The sequence below is a fragment of the Ranitomeya imitator genome, chromosome 5 (genome assembly GCF_032444005.1).
Source record: "Ranitomeya imitator isolate aRanImi1 chromosome 5, aRanImi1.pri, whole genome shotgun sequence".
NCBI lineage: Eukaryota > Metazoa > Chordata > Amphibia > Anura > Dendrobatidae > Ranitomeya > Ranitomeya imitator.
The window spans coordinates 151,451,988-151,471,767 of record NC_091286.1 but is presented as its reverse complement, the minus strand read 5'-3'; the positions used below and the strand labels follow the sequence as shown (position 1 = coordinate 151,471,767).

The 19,780-nt window shown below is 42.6% G+C and overlaps 1 protein-coding gene across 2 annotated transcripts in view; it reads left to right on the top strand.

Annotated features, from left to right (window-relative positions):
• FNDC1 (fibronectin type III domain containing 1) overlaps positions 1-19,780 on the top strand; it is a 392,429-nt gene that overhangs the window by 222,724 nt on the left and 149,925 nt on the right. For both annotated transcript variants that reach the window (XM_069769220.1, XM_069769221.1), the window contains 2 exons: positions 2,071-4,716; positions 8,513-8,631. In XM_069769220.1, the coding sequence (XP_069625321.1) occupies positions 2,071-4,716; positions 8,513-8,631 (2,765 nt within the window). The remainder of the gene's footprint in view (positions 1-2,070; positions 4,717-8,512; positions 8,632-19,780) is intronic.

The following is a 19,780-nucleotide window of genomic DNA, read 5'->3' as shown; positions in this document are numbered from 1 at the left end:
TGGTAATGAATAGTAATACTATCAACAATTCTAATTTTGAAAACTTTCTTACTTTGCACCATTTTTCCCACACCTGTTTTGAACGTTAGCACAGTATACAATAAACCAAGTGACACTTTAGAGAGTAGAAATATTATACAAATTAACATTCCAACAAATAAAAACACTGGCACTGCCTAAGGGCCTATTCACATGCCAGTTTTTGGTCAGTATTTTTCATCAGTACGTGAATGCCAAAATCAGTAGTGGAACATTCAGAAAAAAAACTACAGTATAATTGATAGATTGACACTTGTTCTGTGTATTGGCGAGACTCCTTGGCATACAAATACTGATGAAATAATGATGTGTGAATAAAGCCTAAAGTTGTAAATGAGTCGTGTGTGAACAGTAAACTGGACGGTTCATGGGGTAGTCAACATCTTCTGAGGTACTCAGCATTATTAAAGATACGCAAGAGTCCACAATCCAAGAAATATAAGGTACACAAGTCACCACCAGATGTATGTGAAAATCTGCTTTATTGCGGATTCACACTCTTAGTAGTCAAATTACAGGACTTTGTCCTGCATTTATTTTCATTGCATATCCAATGTTCCTTGTATTTTAGTATCAACGAAGTGCCATTGCTCCATACACCGAGACCTTATGATACACTCCCTTCCTCATGCATGATGACATAGGCACAACTAGGTATTTTATACTTCACATGGACTAATATGGCCATTCCACATGTCGCTCTCATAGCAACATACCAAACTGCATTACAATAGCTGCTCCCTAAACAATTTACATGGTTTAAAATGCAAAATCTGCTATATTGAAAACCATTGTGCAGTCACCTTGAGCAATTCCTAAAAAGTCCCTAAACAATTATTAACACATATGTTCCCAAACAGTTACATTGAAATCCATTCTGAAATAACAAGAATACATTCAAGGGGTTTTACACTTTCAAGAAAGTGCTCCCCAATGGCTGTGAACTGCCTAAAACAAACACAGGAAGTACTCACCATCCTTGGGTCCAGCAATGGCTATCTGCCCCTGCTCCTGTATCAGTGTTTTGATGGCAGTGTTGACGTCACATCGACAACGCACTTCATCTCTACAGCTAATCACTGAGCAGTGGCAGACAGCCATCGCTGAACTTCGAGAGGGTGAGTACCTGCTTTGTTTGTAATTTTAGGTCTTTTACACTTTTACAGCATTTGGGTACACTTGCCTAAAAATGTAAAACTGATTTAAAGAGGACTGCACTGCACCAGATCATGCTTTTATTTTATTCTTTATGCCCTTTGAGTGTTCTGTTTTGCATCTTTTATAAATTTGCCTCATAGTTCCAGAGTCATGGGTCTTTTTATCTATGGCTATTTTTTATGGCCTCACAAGGTATTAATGCAGAGAATACTGTGAGCTACCCCTCTTAGTAAAGACCATGAAAATAAGCAATAAATAAAAAAGCCCATACTTCTTGAACCATATGATGGAGTAAAAAATGAAATACTCAGGAGAGCGGCGGTAATACAATAAGAGCAAAGAGTGGACAGTTTTAACCTGTGTCAGGTCCTCTTTGAAGATGCAAAGTTCATTTAACTCTCAGCTGTACAGTATCTAATTTCATCATCCAAGGTCCTTTCTCTCCAATAAATATATTCCCTATAATATTTTCCAAGACATGTCATAGACCTGATGTTTAAATGTGTTGTCCACTACTCAGACAAAATTTCATAACATTATAGCAACATAGATTTCTTGTATGTCAAAAATTGTCTAACAGAAATAATTAAGTTGTTGTTTCCTAAAGCAAGCAGAGTTCAACTTTAATTTCTTAATATTGCTGTGGACAATAAGGTCAGTTTTTATTTTAAAGCTGCTTTTATCAAAACGTTATTTGCTATTACACTTTTCTATGATATTTTAGTTTTTTTCCTTATTAATAATTGCTTTCTTTAATTATATTTTGTTTCATACAGTTTTTCATTTATTTACTAGCTGTGCTGTAAAAATTGCTTTTTTGTATGTTTGTGCTGATCAACGTATAAGGTTGACAAAATATAAATTCTTTTGTAGGTGCAACTTCGGTGAAAAATCTTTATCATCAGCCTCATAAAGAGACTCTTTCTAAGGAAGACAAAATCCCTGATAATGTAATTTCTTCTGAATCTTTGGAAGAAGATATTGCTCACTCTTTCGCTAAGATGAGTGCTAGGGCACATGAGGATAATATTCACTCAACTGAAGTAACTGATGATGACATAGAGACCACAACAACAATCATAAAAATTTCCACACCAATCCCAAGAAAACAATTTCGACCAACGTTAAATAATCCACACATTGCCAAAAGGCCACTTAGACCAAATTCATTAAATGTTGGACGTAGAATTATTGAACGTAAACCTGCACCACCACCTACAGTTGCAGTAGATGGCAATGAAACTAAGGATTTAGAAATTATTGAGTCAGATGATCATAACACAAGAAAAGATAAATATTCATCAGGCACTGGTGAAGAAATACCTAATGAAGGCAAAGAGAGTCTGAATGTAGACACACAGAGAAGAGCTAGTTTAAATGTTGATGGCATGCATGATTTAGAAAAAGGTAAACCAACATTACCAATATCTCATACAGCAAGGAAAGGCTCAACACCTATTAATACTAGAAGAAATAAGTCTTCTGTCAGCCCAGGAACTAGTAACCTATCAAAATCATCTACAAATGAGAAGCCTTTGGTTACACAGGTAATTGTGGATGAAAAGGAAAGAGTTGAAAGTGATCAGAAATCTATTTCTGTTGGGCAACCACAGTCTAGTTTATTTCCATCTCCTAAATTTGATACCAGACAAGCACATTCTTCTATCCATGAGAATAAAGGCATTCAATTTTCTACACGCGATTCTCTAAATTCAAACCGTTATGATAATAAAGGCAACAGAAACTCAGATATAGAATTGCTTGATTTTAATACTAAAACTGTTAATGGTCATCGCTCCTCAAAAATTTCTGATAAAAAAACTAGAAAACCACCTTCAACCACCATTTCTCCCACTTCTACCACAAGCACCACTACTACGCCTGCAACAACTACAACACTTGCAACTACAACTGCCTCTACAAGTTCTACTGAAGCACAATTGCCTAGTATAATTAATAACCAGAACGTAGCAGTCACTAATAAAAAAGTAGAGTCTTCTAGTAAACAGCAACACATCCCATCGTTACCTGGAAAATCAGCCATGTCTCTACTAGAATACTACAGAAGGAGAAGTTCTCAGGTGAAGGCCAATGTGGGGAGTAAAATAATATCTAATGGGGGATCAAGGTTTCAACCAATGACTACTACTCAATCTACTACATCAGTTACAGTAATTACAAGCACATCAGCTCCAAAGGCTGTAAGAAAAAACAATCAAGGAAAACATATAGATCTACCTGCTAAGAAAGACGATCCTTACTTAGATTCATCTAAACTGCCTTCCAAATCTTCTAAGTCTTCCCAAGAGATCGACATAAAAAAGTCAGAAGAAAGGCATTCATCAATTACTCCTGCTATTCAAACATCGAGGGCAGATGAAGTGAAAGTATCTGGAGCCTCCACACAAAATGCAGGAAGACATAGTATGCCAGTCAAAAAGAATAATGTTGGTATAAAATCTGAGCCTCTGCCACGAGTAGTAACACCTAAAAAAAGTCAAATCCCATCTGTTGGCTCAGATTCACTTAGGGAAAAACCAAGTAATTCTTATAAGGAGCATCAAGACCATCCTAAAGAAAAAAAAAACACTCCCAAAAAGAAAAGTTCAAGTTTAGATCTTTATTCTAAACCAACATCTGAATCAAGCTTGGGTTCTGCATTTTTACAAAGTAAAAGAAATTTTGACCCCAAGAAAGGGTTTGAAAAAACAGGGAGCGATTCTTCCACATCATTCTCTCGTGACTCTTTTAACATAGAGAAGGACACTGACCAGGACAAAGTTTCTTCATCAGACACAGAGTCTCTCTCTCTTTCTAGATCAATGCATATTTCAAATTCAAAACCAATTTATAGGACACCCGGCAGTATGATGCAGGAGAATGAAAAGAAATTGAGCAATGTTTCTACTTCCAGAATAGATTTACCAATTAAACATGTTCCTGCATATTCTGCAGCATCTGATTTTTCAACTTTAGACACAAGAGATCTTCCTTCAAAACAGTCTTCTTCTGGAAATATTGAAAATCCCACATTACCCGCAAGGACAAGATTGTCTTCATACTCCAATGTCCGTTACCTTAAAAACAGAAATAAAAATGTTAATAGTAATAATAGCAAACAGTCTCTGGAAACATCTTTTACAAAATATGACGACGAAGAGACATTAAGCCCTCCCCCCACCCTAAAAGAAAATCATCATAAGCCCTCCATTGTGTCTTCCTCCTATATAAACTCTAAGCGGTCTGCTTTAATAAAGAAAGCAACTACAACCGTCTCCCCAACAACAAGTCAACCTCAGAGCACCACCAGAGCGTCACCATACCGCTTATTTCCATCAGTATCTAGGCAATCGCATTATGGCAGACCAATAGTACATAGAACTACCAGCCCACCAACTACAACACCTGCACGTTCCGCTATTCCAACCTACCACCCTTCACTGCTACGTCAAAGAATGCTTAATTCAAGATTAGGATCTCCGTTACGAAGGCAATTTACAAGGCCTTTCCAGAGACAAGGTATTAAAAGCTTTCCTTCTCTGTAAATCACCTACAACCAAACATATTCAAATGTCATACTGCATAACATTGTTTAAACCTGTTGTCTAAAATTGGAAAAAGTTTAGTGTAAGCAATAGAGGCCTGACAACTTTTGCTATGAGGTAGATCTAAATGTAAAGTACAACAATGCTGTATAACTTGCTGCATGTTAAAAGATCACAAACTTAGAAACTAATACAACAGTAAGATATTACATATTCTTTGTTAGGTTTTTTAATATCTTGTAGAGATCACAGTGTTTATTTTCCTCCTAACAAATTCCATTTTCCACTGGCAAATAGGTGAAATGCATGGTTAGCTAAGTATAAGGCTATATTCAAACATTGCGTTTCTTTCCTGCGTTTTTTTAAATGCAAATGTAAAGCTGTGTTTTTCACTGCCAGAAAAAAACGATGAACTTTACTGCAGAATGTCACTTCTTTCAGCGTTTTTGCAGCATTTTCTCACCCATAGAAAGCAATGAGTAAGTGCAAAAGCGCAGATGGAGAGTCCGCCAGGGCCTTGGGGTACTCAGAACTGGGTTGATGGTTCTTAAAGGGGTGGTTTTCACGGCAGCAGTGACCCGGTCTGTAGCTCTGGGCGTCCAATAAAAGTGATGATGTAAAAGGGGAATAAAGTTTATGGGATAAATGTTCGTGACGCCACATGTGGTACTCGACAAATGTGAGATGTTAGCCGATGCTGCTTGAAGAGACCGCTGGGGCTAATGGTGACACAGCAGAGTTGGTACAGCTCTCCACAGGCAGATCTTTAGTCCCAGGACACTTAGATGTATGTAATATGGTGGTGTTGGCAGTTGTGGTAGTTGTAGTGCAGGGTGGATAGTGCAGTAAATAAGTGTGAGGACACAACAGGGTGCAGTTTCCACTGCTTTATTCGCAGTTCTAATTGCCCCAGCTGGGGCACTGTGTCCTACAGATTTGTGGTCGAGCCAGCTCTCAAGCAATTTGAGTGCACCTTCCAGAACCCTCTTTCTATGTTCCTTTCTCTGGCCATCTCTCTCCATTGGCTTCGCCTCTCATGCCCTGCGCCTGCCACACAGTGTCCCAAGCCAGCAGCCGTGGATCTTGTGGGGCGGTGTGCACTGAATCCCCCTGGATCCTTTATGGCTGCCTTTTCAGTGAATGTGTGCAGATCTGGCTGTGGCACATACATATACCACAGCCTCCGATTAGCTAGGTGAGCCCTTAGCTTCTCCACTAGAATGGGGCCGGTCCCCGTGCCTGTGACCTGGTCCCTCCACTTCTGGATACGAACCCCATGGATTGACTTCTCCCTACCCGTGCCCCTAGGACCTCTCCTGTCTCTTCCATCTGTCGTTTCACTTCCTTCAGTTCACTCTCTTTGGGAACTCCTTTCTGTCTGTTTCAGTCTCTCTATCTGACAGGAGCTGCAGACCCTCACGTCTGCTCAGCTCCACTCCTCTCACCAACTAACTAACTTTCTACTTCTTTCCTGACTCTTGCTTACTAAGCTCCTCCCCTTCTCTACTTACCCCACCCTCTCCTCCAACACCCTTTTCTATCCAGACTGGGATACCTTAGGGTATGCCCAGGTGCCCTGACTGAATTGTCTAGTGTTGCATGCAGGTGGAGGGTTCTGTGCAGTGCCCTCTCCTTACCTGAGAGTGGAATACCACACCTCTGGGTGAGGTGCAGTACTCTGTGGCGACTGGACCCTCAGGGGCGCCACACAGGTATCAGGTTTTGCTGCATTTTTGATGCAGAAAACTCAGGAACAAGAGACTGTAAACTGTATCAGCATGTACAAGAGATAAATTTACCTGAAAAACGCAGCAAATAAACTCAACAAAAACAGAGCGAAAAACGCAACAAACCTTATTTTTTTAAGCAGCTTCTTTACTGCAAAGAGAGTAGATTTTGCCTGCAGGAAAACAACACAGCAAAAACGCAGTATGCGAACATTGCCTAAAGGAAACCTATCAGCAGGTTTTTATACCCCAAACTAATATCAACTATGTTAAGTAACTGTAATGTTAAATTGATCCATACCTTTGCTTTAGTCATACATATTTCCTTTTTAGAGAAATGCCTTGTGCAATTTTTATGCTAATGATCTGGAAGTGCAGGGGGCTTGGTCTTGCCATTGCATCTTTCCGTCCTCTTGCCATGTCTATTACCAGCGTCCTGAGACTCCTAGTGCTTCAGTAAGGCACTGAAGACTTTGCAAAAGCTGAACTATTGATCTGCACAAGCATAGGAATGATGGCGCTAATGTGAGATTTTAGAATGAGGAGCAGGTCAATGAAGATTGACTTGTCAGATCGGCAGTGGGCGGGGAAAGAGGACGAGTGCTGTAATGCAGGAGCATAAAAATAGGACAAGAGATTTCTCTCAAATGAAAATGCGAATGGCTAAAACAAAGTTCTGAACTTATTCTGCATTGCAGTGACTTAACCCATTCACGGCATGCACCATACATGCACTGCGCATGTCGTGTCCCCCTCCCTTTGATGTGGGCTTCGGCGCGGAGTCTACATCTTTCCCAGCACGTCAGCTGTTTTGAACAACGTGATCACGCCAAAAGTGCATCACAAATCCCGCCCATGTCACATGACTGCTGGTCGTCGATGGGTTGGCATGACTACCTTGGGTCTGCAGCAGACCCTTGTGGTTGTCATTGCTGGACTGCTGTGAGCGCTGCCCAGCGGTCAGTGCGCAAGTGAGCATTTCTGCTACATACAGGCAATCTGATCATTGCCTGTGTGTAGCAGAAGCGATCGGATTATCACAGCTTCTAGTCTCCCATGAAGACTATTGAAACATGCCTAAAGTAGAAAAAAAATGGTTTTAAAAATATTAAAAAATAAATAAATAAAAGTTCAAATCACCCCCCATTAGCCACATCCAAAATAACACAATAAAAAAAAATCACAAATACACATATTTGGTATCGCTGCGTTCAGAATCGCACGATCTATCACGATATGAAAAGAATTAATCTGATCAGTAAACGCAAATAAAAAACAACCTAGACATGTTTGGTCTCTACGAACTCGTAATGACCTGTGGAATCATAATGGCAGGTTAGTACAACAGAACATGGTAAAAATAAATCCAAAAAGCAGTTGTGGAATTGCACTTTTTTGCAATTTCATCGCACTTGGAATTTTGTTCCCGTTTCGAGTACACAATATGGTAAAACCAATGATGTCGTTCAAAAGTACAACTTGTCCTGAAAAAAAAACAAGCCCTCACTTGGCCATATTGATGGAAAAATAAAGTTATGGCTCTGGGAAAAGGGGAGTGAAAAACAGAAACGCAAAAACGAAAAGGGGCTGCGGCGTGAAGGGGTTAATATAGATTATATTAATTTGGAGCACAAAACACCTGCTGACAAGTTACCTTCAGCATTCTCTGTCATCTATTGGAATGATTTGCAGGGGTAAGTGTCCATCCGCAGCCAGTAGTCTTGTAGCCCCACAGAGTTTTGTGAAAGAGAAGGGCAAATAGCTGCTTTCCTGTGATACCTGTAGGAGAATTTATATCTCAAATAGCAAAGCAGGATATAATCAAAGCAGAAAAAGGAACAAAGTGAGAAATTGCAATGATTTTTTGTGCATGTACAGTAATTAAGCCAATAGATATTTTAGCAGTAATACACTATTGGAGGAAGAAATTGTTTAGAAATAATGCTTTTTCGTAGGATAGTTATCAATTTTTATAGGTAGAATTTTATTTGCATCTGTTAATCTTATTTTTAGTGTATTCTGTTTATTGTGTCTACATTCTAGGTAATAATGGAACTCCCAATCTGTCATCAAGATTTAATGCCAATGGGAACACACCCTCCTTAAACACTGGAAGCATTAATGGACAGAGGATGATTTATGGACCAGAAGGAACAAAGTGGGTAGGGCAACCTTCTTTATATAACTTTTTTTTTTTTACTAATGAGACTCAATTTAACAGGTCTAAATGAACGATTAACATTGTCTGGAAGATGTTTGAGTGATCTTGTGGCCATTAGTTTTATTTTGCTGGCCACTCACAGCATATACAGTATTCATCACTGTACAAAAGCCTAGCTATGACATACAAAGCCATCCACAACCTGTCTCCTCCATACATTTGTGACGTCGTATCTCGGTACTTTCCTGCACGCAACCTCCGATCCTCACAAGATCTCCTTCTCTACTCCCCTCTTATCTCCTCTTCCCACAATCGCATACAAGATTTCTCTCACGCATCACCCCTACTCTGGAACTCTCTACCACAACACATCAGACTCTCGCCTACATCAAAACCTAAAAAAAGAACCTGAAGACCCACCTCTTCCGACAAGCCTACAACCTGCAGTAACCACCGATCGACCAAACCGCTGCATGACCAGCTCTACCCTCACCTACTGTATCCTCACCCATCCCTTGTAGATTGTGAGCCATCGCGGGCAGGGTCCTCTCTCCTCCTGTACCAGTTGTAACTAGTGTTGAGCATTCCGATACCGCAAGTATCGGGTATCGGCCGATACTTGCGGTATCGGAATTCCGATACCGAGATCCGATACTTTTGTGGTATCGGGTATCGGTATCGGATCCATAGTGAGGTGTTAAATAAAGAATTAAAATAAAAAATATTGATATATTCACCTCTCCGGCGGCCCCTGGACATCACCGCGGGTAACCGGCAGGCTTCTTTGTTTAAAATGAGCGCGTTTAGGACCTGAGGAATGACATCGCGGCTTCTGATTGGTCGCGTGCCGCCCATGTGACCGCGACGCGACCAATCAGAAGCCGCGACGTCATTCCTCAGGTCCTAAATTCCTAGAATGAGCGCGTTTAGGACCTGAGAAATGACGTCGCGGCTTCTGATTGGTCGCGTGCCGCCCATGTGACCGCGACGCGACCAATCAGAAGCCGCCACGTCATTCTCAGGCACTAAACTCCTCATTCTAGGAATTTAGGACCTGAGGAATGACGTTGCGGCTTCTGATTGGTCGTCAGGTCCTAAACGCGCTCATTTTAAACAAAGAAGCCTGCCGGTTACCCGCGGTGATGTCCAGGGGCCGCCGGAGAGGTGAATATATCAATATTTTTTATTTTAATTCTTTATTTTACACATTAATATGGATCCCAGGGCCTGAAGGAGAGTTTCCTCCTCTCCTTCAGACCCTGGGAACCATCAGAATACCTTCCGATACTTGGTGTCCCATTGACTTGTATTGGTATCGGATATCAGTATCGGCGATATCCGATACTTTTCGGGTATCGGCCGATACTATCCGATACCGATACTTTCAAGTATCGGACGGTATCGCTCAACACTAGTTGTAACTAGAGTTGAGCGACTTTTACTTTTTTAGGATCGAGTCGGGTTTCGTGAAACCCAACTTTCTCAAAAGTCGGGTCGGGTGAAATCGGCCGATTATTGCGAAAAGTCGGGGGTCGGCCGAAACACGAAACCCAATGCAAGTCAAGGGGGAATCAAAGTCGGCAGTGAGTGGAGGACAGGAAAACACCTACAGTGCCCATTTTAATGCCAAAAACATCAATTCGTATTTCTTAAGCTTGTCAATCTTCATTTACTTTATAATAATAGTTAGGCATTGAAAACAGGGGCTCATTAGGCTAAAGTTGTGGGGGGGTAGGGCTGGCTCAAGATTTTCGTGGGCCCAGGAAACGTGGAATACATCACGGCAGTGGAGCAGGGAGAGGTAAGTATTTCAACTTTGCAAGTGCTGAGCAAGCAGGGGGGCCTACTAGTTGGCACTGGCACTGGGCCCCTCATAGTACGGCAGTGTGTTTGACAGCGGGTGGCGCCTCCCACTGCCAGAGACACTTTTGCATACTATGAGGGGCCCTGTGCCAGTGCCAACGAGTATGCCCCCCACCTGATGAAGGAACCTGCACTTTCATCTGCACCTTCCTCTTTGTCCCCGTGTAAGGTGGTATAGTATGCGGGAAAGGGAACCTGACTTTCAGCAGGGTCAGATTCTGGCTGTGTAGAGTGCAAGGGGAATGTAGTGGTCTGGGTCAATGTACCAGCAGACTCATCTAGCAGTGGCTGGCCAATGGGCAGGATGAGGAGGAAACACAGATATAGGCCCAAATAAGAAAGTAGGCTAAATGCAGTTCAAAATTGCTAACAGGAGTACACAGGCGGCATAGCTTTGTTCAGCGGAGGAGGACAACTGTTATGAGAGGCTCACACAGTTACTAGGCCCAAGTAAGTAGGCTAAATGCAGTTCAAAATTGGATTGGTAAGAGGAGTACACAGGCGGCATAGCTTTTTTCAGCGGAGGAGGACAACTGTTATGAGAGGCTCACACAGACTTCGTAGGCCTAAAATAAAAAAGTAGGCTACCTGCAGTTCAAAATTGGTAACAGGGGAACACAGGCGGCATTGCTTTGTTCAGCAGAGGAGGACAACTGTTATGAGAGGCTCACACAGTTACTAGGCCCAAGTAAGTAAGTAGGCTAAATGCAGTTCAAAATTGGTAACAGGAGTACACAGGCGGCATAGCTTTTTTCAGCGGAGGAGGACAACTGTTATGAGAGGCTCACACAGTTACTAGGCCCAAGTAAGTAAGTAGGCTAAATGCAGTTCAAAATTGGTAACAGGAGTACACAGGCGGCATTGCTTTGTTCAGTGGGGGACAACTGTAATAAGTGGCTCAGACAGACTTAGTAGGCCTAAAATAAAAAAGTAGGCTAAATGCAGTTCAGAATTTGTAAGAGGAGTACACAGGCGGCATAGGTCTTTTCAGCAGAGGAGGACAACTGTTATGAGAGGCTCAAACAGTTACTAGGCCCAAGTAAGTAAGTAGGCTAAATGCAGTTCAAAATTGGTAATAGGAGTACACAGGCGGCATAGCTTTTTTCAGCGGAGGAGGACAACTGTTATGAGAAGCTCACACAGTTACTAGGCCCAAGTAAGTAAGTAAGCTAAATGCAGTTCAAAATTGGTAACAGGAGTACACAGGCGGCATTGCTTTGTTCAGTGGAGGACAACTGTAATAAGTGGCTCAGACAGACTTAGTAGGCCTAAAATAAAAAAGTAGGCTAAAAGCAGTTCACAATTGGTAACAGGAGTACACAGGCAGTATTGCTTTGTTCATTGGAGGACAACTGTAATAAGTGTCTCAGACAGACTTAGTAGGCCTAAAATAAAAAAGTAGGCTAAAAGCAGTTCACAATTGGTAACAGGAGTACACAGGCGGCATAGGTCTTTTCAGCAGAGGAGGACAACTGTTATGAGAGGCTCAAACAGTTACTAGGCCCAAGTAAGTAAGTAGGCTAAATGCAGTTCAAAATTGGTAATAGGAGTACACAGGCGGCATAGCTTTTTTCAGCGGAGGAGGACAACTGTTATGAGAAGCTCACACAGTTACTAGGCCCAAGTAAGTAAGTAGGCTAAATGCAGTTCAAAATTGGTAACAGGAGTACACAGGCGGCATTGCTTTGTTCAGTGGAGGACAACTGTAATAAGTGGCTCAGACAGACTTAGTAGGCCTAAAATAAAAAAGTAGGCTAAAAGCAGTTCACAATTGGTAACAGGAGTACACAGGCAGTATTGCTTTGTTCAGTGGAGGACATCTGTAATAAGTGTCTCAGACAGACTTAGTAGGCCTAAAATAAAAAAGTAGGCTAAAAGCAGTTCACAATTGGTAACAGGAGTACACACGCGGCATTGCTTTGTTCAGTGAAGGACAACTGTAATAAGTGGCTCAGACAGACTTAGTAGGCCTAAAATAAAAAAGTAAGCTAAATGCAGTTCACAATTAGTAACAGGAGTACACAGGCGGCATTGCTTTGTTCATTGGAGGACATCTGTAATAAGTGGCTGACACAGTCAGTAGGCCAAAATAATATGGTGGGCTAAATGTCAGCCAAAAAAATGTTCATAAATAAACGGTGGCATAGCTAGGTACAGGGGTGGGCTCCTCTGCTGAGTAGCAGACAGTGGTAGTTGGCGCAAAGTATTAACTGATCTAAATGGAGGCCAGGCCCCCTGTGTATTTTTACTATCATCTATCATTTCAACAAATTTGTGGTGGCAGTGCCATTGAAAGATTTAACAGCACAGACTACACAGTGGTGGAGCAGGGAGAGGTAAGTTTTGCAAGTGGTAGAGCACTGTTCGAGCTGGGGGGGAACACTCTCTCGTGGGCGGCGGTACTGGCACAGGGCCACTCATATTATGACGGTGTGTCTGACGTTGGTTGTGCACCACCATCAGAGACACTTCATTGTACTATGAGGGACCCTGTGCCAGTGCCGTCGCCCAAGAGTGGGCACACCCACCTGTCCAGGCAAACGGCACTTGCACGGGTACTTGCGCCAAGTGGTGACCACGGCCCTGTGGGGGGAGTCAGCCCATTTAGGGAGGTATAAAAATGGCCTATGGTGGACATTCAGCAGCTGCAAATGGAGGAATTGGAGCAGTCAGTAAGAGGAGGCCAAAAGCAAGACATTTTTTAAGGCAAGCTACGTGTCAGCAGGAGAAGGTGGGGCAAAATAATTTGAAATCCATGATTGGTTCATTTTAATGAAGGTTAGATCATCAACATTTAGGGTTGCCAGACGTGTCCTTTTTTTGATCAGTATTGAACCAGTAGCACTGAAGACTCTTTCTGATAGCACAATAGCAGCTGGGCAAGCGAGCTCCTGTAATACATATTCTGCCAATTCAGGCCAGGTGTCTATTTTAGAAGCCGAGTAATCAAAGGGGAATGACCTGTGAGGGAGAACATCGATAAGGGAGGAAAAATAGTTGGTAACCATACTGAACAAATGCTGTCTCCTGTCACTTTGAATTGATGCAGCAGTACCTGTCGTGTCTGCGGTCATTGCAAAATCACTCCACAACCTGGTCATAAAACCCCTCTGTCTAACGCCACTTCGGATTTGTGCACCTCTAACATCTCTGCCATGTTGCCCCCTAAAGCTCGTGTGATAACCATCACCGCCTCTGTGTGCTGGGAATGCCTGAACCAAACGGTCTACAAGAGTTGCTTGTTTGGTTGCCAATATTTTCTCCAGGTTCTCATGTGGCATGATATTTTGTAATTTTCCTTTGTAACATGTATCCAGGAGGCAGGCCAACCAGTAATCGTCATCGGTCATCATTTTGATAATGCGGGGGTCCCTTTTTAGGATACACAAGGCATACTCTGCCATGTGGGCCAATGTTCCAGGTGTCAATTCACTGCTTGTGCTGGGTTGAGGAGCACTTTCTTGCAAATCAACTTCACTTGTGGCCCGCAAAAACCCTGTACCTGACCTTGCAACGCCACCAGTTTCTATTGCCACCCGAGAAGCATCATCCTTCCATAAATATTCATCCACATCATCCTCCTCCTCCTCTTCGACCGCCACCTCGTCCAGGAGAATTCCCTGACCAGACAATGGCTGACTGTCATCAAGGCTTCCCTCCTCCTGGCTGCATCAAACTTTGCTTCAGCAGATGCATTAGTGGGATGCTCATGCTTATGATGGCATTACATAACACTCATAACACTGAAGGACTTGACAGAGGTCTTGTAGCTTCGACCACTGCACACCAGACAACTCCATGTCTGCCATCCAACTGCCTGCCCGTGTATGTGTATCCTCCACAAATAAATGACAGCATGCCTCTGTTCGCACAGCCTCTGAAGCATGTGCAGTGTGGAGTTCCACCTTGTTGCAACGTCAATTATTAGGCGGTGCTGGGGAAGATTCAGCTATCGCTGATGGTTCTGCATACGGCTGGAGTGTACGGGTGACCGGCGGATGTGCGAGCAAAGTCTTCACACCTTCTGGAGCAGGGCTGGTAACTCCAGATAATTTTTCAGGAAGCACTGCACCACCAGGTTCAAGGTGTGAGCTAGGCAAGGAATGTGTGTCAGTTCTGAAAGGGCTATGGCAGCCATAAAATTCCTTCCGTTATCACTGACTACCTTGCTTGCCTCAAGATGTACACTGCCCAGCCATGGCTGAGTTTCTTGCTGCAAGTACTCGGCCAGTACTTCCGCGGTGTGTCTGTTGTCGCCCAAACACTTCATTTGTAGCACAGCCTGCTGACGCTTACCACTAGCTGTTCCATAATGGGACACCTCGTGTGCAACACTGGCAGCTGCGGGTGGAGTGGTCGTGCGACTGCGCTCTGTGGACGAGCTTTCACTTCTGGAGGAGGAGGAGAAGGAGGAGTAGGGGTGGCGAAAGCCTACAGCCAACTGTTTCCTAGACCGCGGGCTAGGCAGAAATGTCTCACTATGGCTGTCCCCTGTGGACCCTGCATCCACCACATTAATTAACCACATGTGCATCCACCACATTGATTAACCCCTTCATGACCCAGCCTATTTTGACCTTAAAGACCTTGCCGTTTTTTGCAATTCTGACCAGTGTCCCTTTATGAGGTAATAACTCAGGAACGCTTCAACGGATCCTAGCGGTTCTGAGATTGTTTTTTCGTGACATATTGGGCTTCATGTTAGTGGTAAATTTAGGTCAATAAATTCTGCGTTTATTTGTGATAAAAACGGAAATTTGGCGAAAATTTTGAAAACTTTGCAATTTTCACATTTTGAATTTTTATTCTGTTAAACCAGAGAGATATGTGACACAAAATAGTTAATAAATAACATTTCCCACATGTTTACTTTACATCAGCACAATTTTGGAAACAAAATTTTTTTTTGTTAGGAAGTTATAAGGGTTAAAATTTAACCAGCGATTTGTCATTTTTACAACGAAATTTACAAAACCACTTTTTTTAGGGACCACCTCACATTTGAAGTCAGTTTGAGGGGTCTATATGGCTGAAAATACCCAAAAGTGACACCATTCTAAAAACTGCACCCCTCAAGGTACTCAAAACCACATTCAAGAAGTTTATTAACCCTTCAGGTGCTTCACAGCAGCAGAAGCAACATGGAAGGAAAAAATGAACATTTAACTTTTTAGTCACAAAAATTATTTTTTAGCAACAATTTTTTTATTTTCCCTATGGTAAAAGGAAAAACTGAACCACGAAAGTTGTTGTCCAATTTGTCCTGAGTACGCTGATACCTCATATGTGGGGGTAAACCACTGTTTGGGCACACGGCAGGGCTTGGAAGGGAAGGAGCGCCATTTGACTTTTTGAATCAAAAATTGGCTCCACTCTTTAGCGGACACCATGTCACGTTTGGAAAGCCCCCGTGTGCCTAAAAATTGGAGCTCCCCCACAAGTGACCCCATTTTGGAAACTAGACATCCCAAGGAACTTATCTAGATGCATAGTGAGCACTTTGAACCCCAGGTGCTTCACAAATTGATCCGTAAAAATGAAAAAGTACTTTTTTTTCACAAAAAAATTCTTTTAGCCTCAATTTTTTCATTTTCACATGGGCAACAGGATAAAATGGATCCTAAAATGTGTTGGGCAATTTCTCCTGAGTACACCAATACCTCACATGTGGGGGAAAACCACTGTTTGGGCACATGGTAAGGCTCGGAAGGGAAGGAGCGCCATTTGACTTTTTGAATGAAAAATTATTTCCATCGTTAGCGGACACCATGTCGCGTTTGGATAGCTCCTGTGTGCCTAAACATTGGCGCTCCCCCACAAGTGACCCCATTTTGGAAACTAGACCCCTCAAGGAACTTATTTAGATGCCTAGTGAGCACTTTAAACCCTCAGGTGCTTCACAAATTGATCTGTAAAAATGAAAAAGTACTTTATTTTCACAAAAAAATTATTTTCGCCTCAATTTTTTCATTTTCACATGGGCAGTAGGATAAAATGGATCATAAAATTTGTTAGGCAATTTCTCCCGAGTACGCCGATACCTCATATGTGGGGGTAAACCACTGTTTGGGCACTCGGCAGGGCTCGGAAGGGAAGGCGCGCCATTTGACTTTTTGAATGGAAAATTAGCTCCAATTGTTAGCGGACACCATGTCGCGTTTGGAGAGCCCCTGTGTGCCTAAACATTGGAGCTCCCCCACAAGTGACCCCATTTTGGAAACTAGACCCCCCAAGGAACTTATCTAGATGCATATTGAGCACTTTAAACCCCCAGGTGCTTCACAGAAGTTTATAACGCAGAGCCATGAAAATAAAAAATAATTTTTCTTTCCTCAAAAATGATTTTTTAGCCTTAAATTTCCTATTTTGCCAAGGATAATAGGAGAAATTGGACCCCAAATATTGTTGTCCAGTTTGTCCTGAGTATGCTGATACCCCATATGTGGGGGTAAACCACTGTTTGGGCGCACGGCAGGGCTCGGAAGGGATGGCACGCCATTTGGCTTTTTAAATGGAAAATTAGCTCCAATCATTAGCGGACACCATGTCACGTTTGGAGAGCCCCTGTGTGCCTAAACATTGGAGATCCCCCAGAAATGACACCATTTTGGAAACTAGACCCCCAAAGGAACTAATCTAGATGTGTGGTGAGGACTTTGAACCCCCAAGTGCTTCACAGAAGTTTATAACGCAGAGCCATGAAAATAAAAATAAAAAATTATTTTCTCAAAAATGATATTTTAGCCTGCAATTTTTTATTTTCCCAAGGGTAACAGGAGAAATTTGACCCCAAAAGTTGTTGTCCAGTTTCTCCTGAGTACGCTGATACCCCATATGTGGGGGTAAATCACTGTTTGGGCACATGCCAGGGCTCGGAAGTGAAGTAGTGACGTTTTGAAATGCAGACTTTGATGGAATGCTCTGTGGGCGTCACGTTGCGTTTGCAGAGCCCCTGATGTGGCTTAACAGTAGAAACCCCCCACAAGTGACCCCATTTTGGAAACTAGACCCCCAAAGGAACTTATCTAGATGTGTGGTGAGCACTTTGAACCCCCAAGTGCTTCATAGAAGTTTATAATGCAGAGCCGTGAAAATAATAAATACGTTTTCTTTCCTCAAAAATAATTATTTAGCCCAGAATTTTTTATTTTCCCAAGGGTTACAGAAGAAATTGGACCCCAAAAGTTGTTGTCCAGTTTCTCCTGAGTACGCTGATACCCCATATGAGGGGGTAAACCACTGTTTGGGCACATGCCGAGGCTCGGAAGTGAAGTAGTGACGTTTTGAAATGCAGACTTTGATGGAATGCTCTGTGGGCGTCACGTTGCGTTTGCAGAGCCCCTGATGTGGCTTAACAGTAGAAACCCCCCACAAGTGACCCCATTTTGGAAACTAGACCCCGAAAGGAACTTATCTAGATGTGTGGTGAGCACTTTGAACCCCCAAGCGCTTCATAGAAGTTTATAATGCAGAGCCGTGAAAATAATAAATACGTTTTCTTTCCTCAAAAATAATTATTTAGCCCAGAATTTTTTATTTTCCCAAGGGTTAAAGGAGAAATTGGACCCCAAAAGTTGTTGTCCAGTTTCTCCTGAATACGCTGATACCCCATGAGTGGGGGTAAACCACTGTTTGGGCACACGTCGGGGCTCAGAAGGGAAGTAGTGACTTTTGAAATGCAGACTTTGATGGAATGGTCTACGGGTGTCACGTTGCGTTTGCAGAGCCCCTGGTGTGCCTAAACAGTAGAAACCCCCACAAGTGACCCCATTTTAGAAACTAGACCCCCCAAGGAACTTATCTAGATATGTGGTGAGCACTTTGAACCCCCAAGTGCTTCACAGACGTTTACAACGCAGAGCCGTGAAAATAAAAAATCATTTTTCTTTCCTCAAAAATTATGTTTTAGCAAGCATTTTTTTAGATTCACAAGGGTAACAGGAGAAATTGGACCCCAGTAATTGTTGCGCAGTTTGTCCTGAGTACACTGATACCCCATATGTGGGGGTAAACCACTGTTTGGGCACACTTCAGGGCTCGGAAGTGAGGGAGCACCATTTGACTTTTTGAATACGAGATTGGCTGGAATCAATGGTGGCGCCATGTCGCGTTTGGAGAGCCCCTGTGTGCCTAAACATTGGAGCTCCCCCACAAGTGACCCCATTTTGGAAACTAGACCCCCCAAGGAACTTATCTAGATGCATATTGAGCACTTTAAACCCCCAGGTGCTTCACAGAAGTTTATAACGCAGAGCCATGAAAATAAAAAATAATTTTTCTTTCCTCAAAAATGATTTTTTAGCCTTAAATTTCCTATTTTGCCAAGGATAATAGGAGAAATTGGACCCCAAATATTGTTGTCCAGTTTGTCCTGAGTATGCTGATACCCCATATGTGGGGGTAAACCACTGTTTGGGCGCACGGCAGGGCTCGGAAGGGATGGCACGCCATTTGGCTTTTTAAATGGAAAATTAGCTCCAATCATTAGCGGACACCATGTCACGTTTGGAGAGCCCCTGTGTGCCTAAACATTGGAGATCCCCCAGAAATGACACCATTTTGGAAACTAGACCCCCAAAGGAACTAATCTAGATGTGTGGTGAGGACTTTGAACCCCCAAGTGCTTCACAGAAGTTTATAACGCAGAGCCATGAAAATAAAAATAAAAAATTATTTTCTCAAAAATGATATTTTAGCCTGCAATTTTTTATTTTCCCAAGGGTAACAGGAGAAATTTGACCCCAAAAGTTGTTGTCCAGTTTCTCCTGAGTACGCTGATACCCCATATGTGGGGGTAAATCACTGTTTGGGCACATGCCAGGGCTCGGAAGTGAAGTAGTGACGTTTTGAAATGCAGACTTTGATGGAATGCTCTGTGGGCGTCACGTTGCGTTTGCAGAGCCCCTGATGTGGCTTAACAGTAGAAACCCCCCACAAGTGACCCCATTTTGGAAACTAGACCCCCAAAGGAACTTATCTAGATGTGTGGTGAGCACTTTGAACCCCCAAGTGCTTCATAGAAGTTTATAATGCAGAGCCGTGAAAATAATAAATACGTTTTCTTTCCTCAAAAATAATTATTTAGCCCAGAATTTTTTATTTTCCCAAGGGTTACAGAAGAAATTGGACCCCAAAAGTTGTTGTCCAGTTTCTCCTGAGTACGCTGATACCCCATATGAGGGGGTAAACCACTGTTTGGGCACATGCCGAGGCTCGGAAGTGAAGTAGTGACGTTTTGAAATGCAGACTTTGATGGAATGCTCTGTGGGCGTCACGTTGCGTTTGCA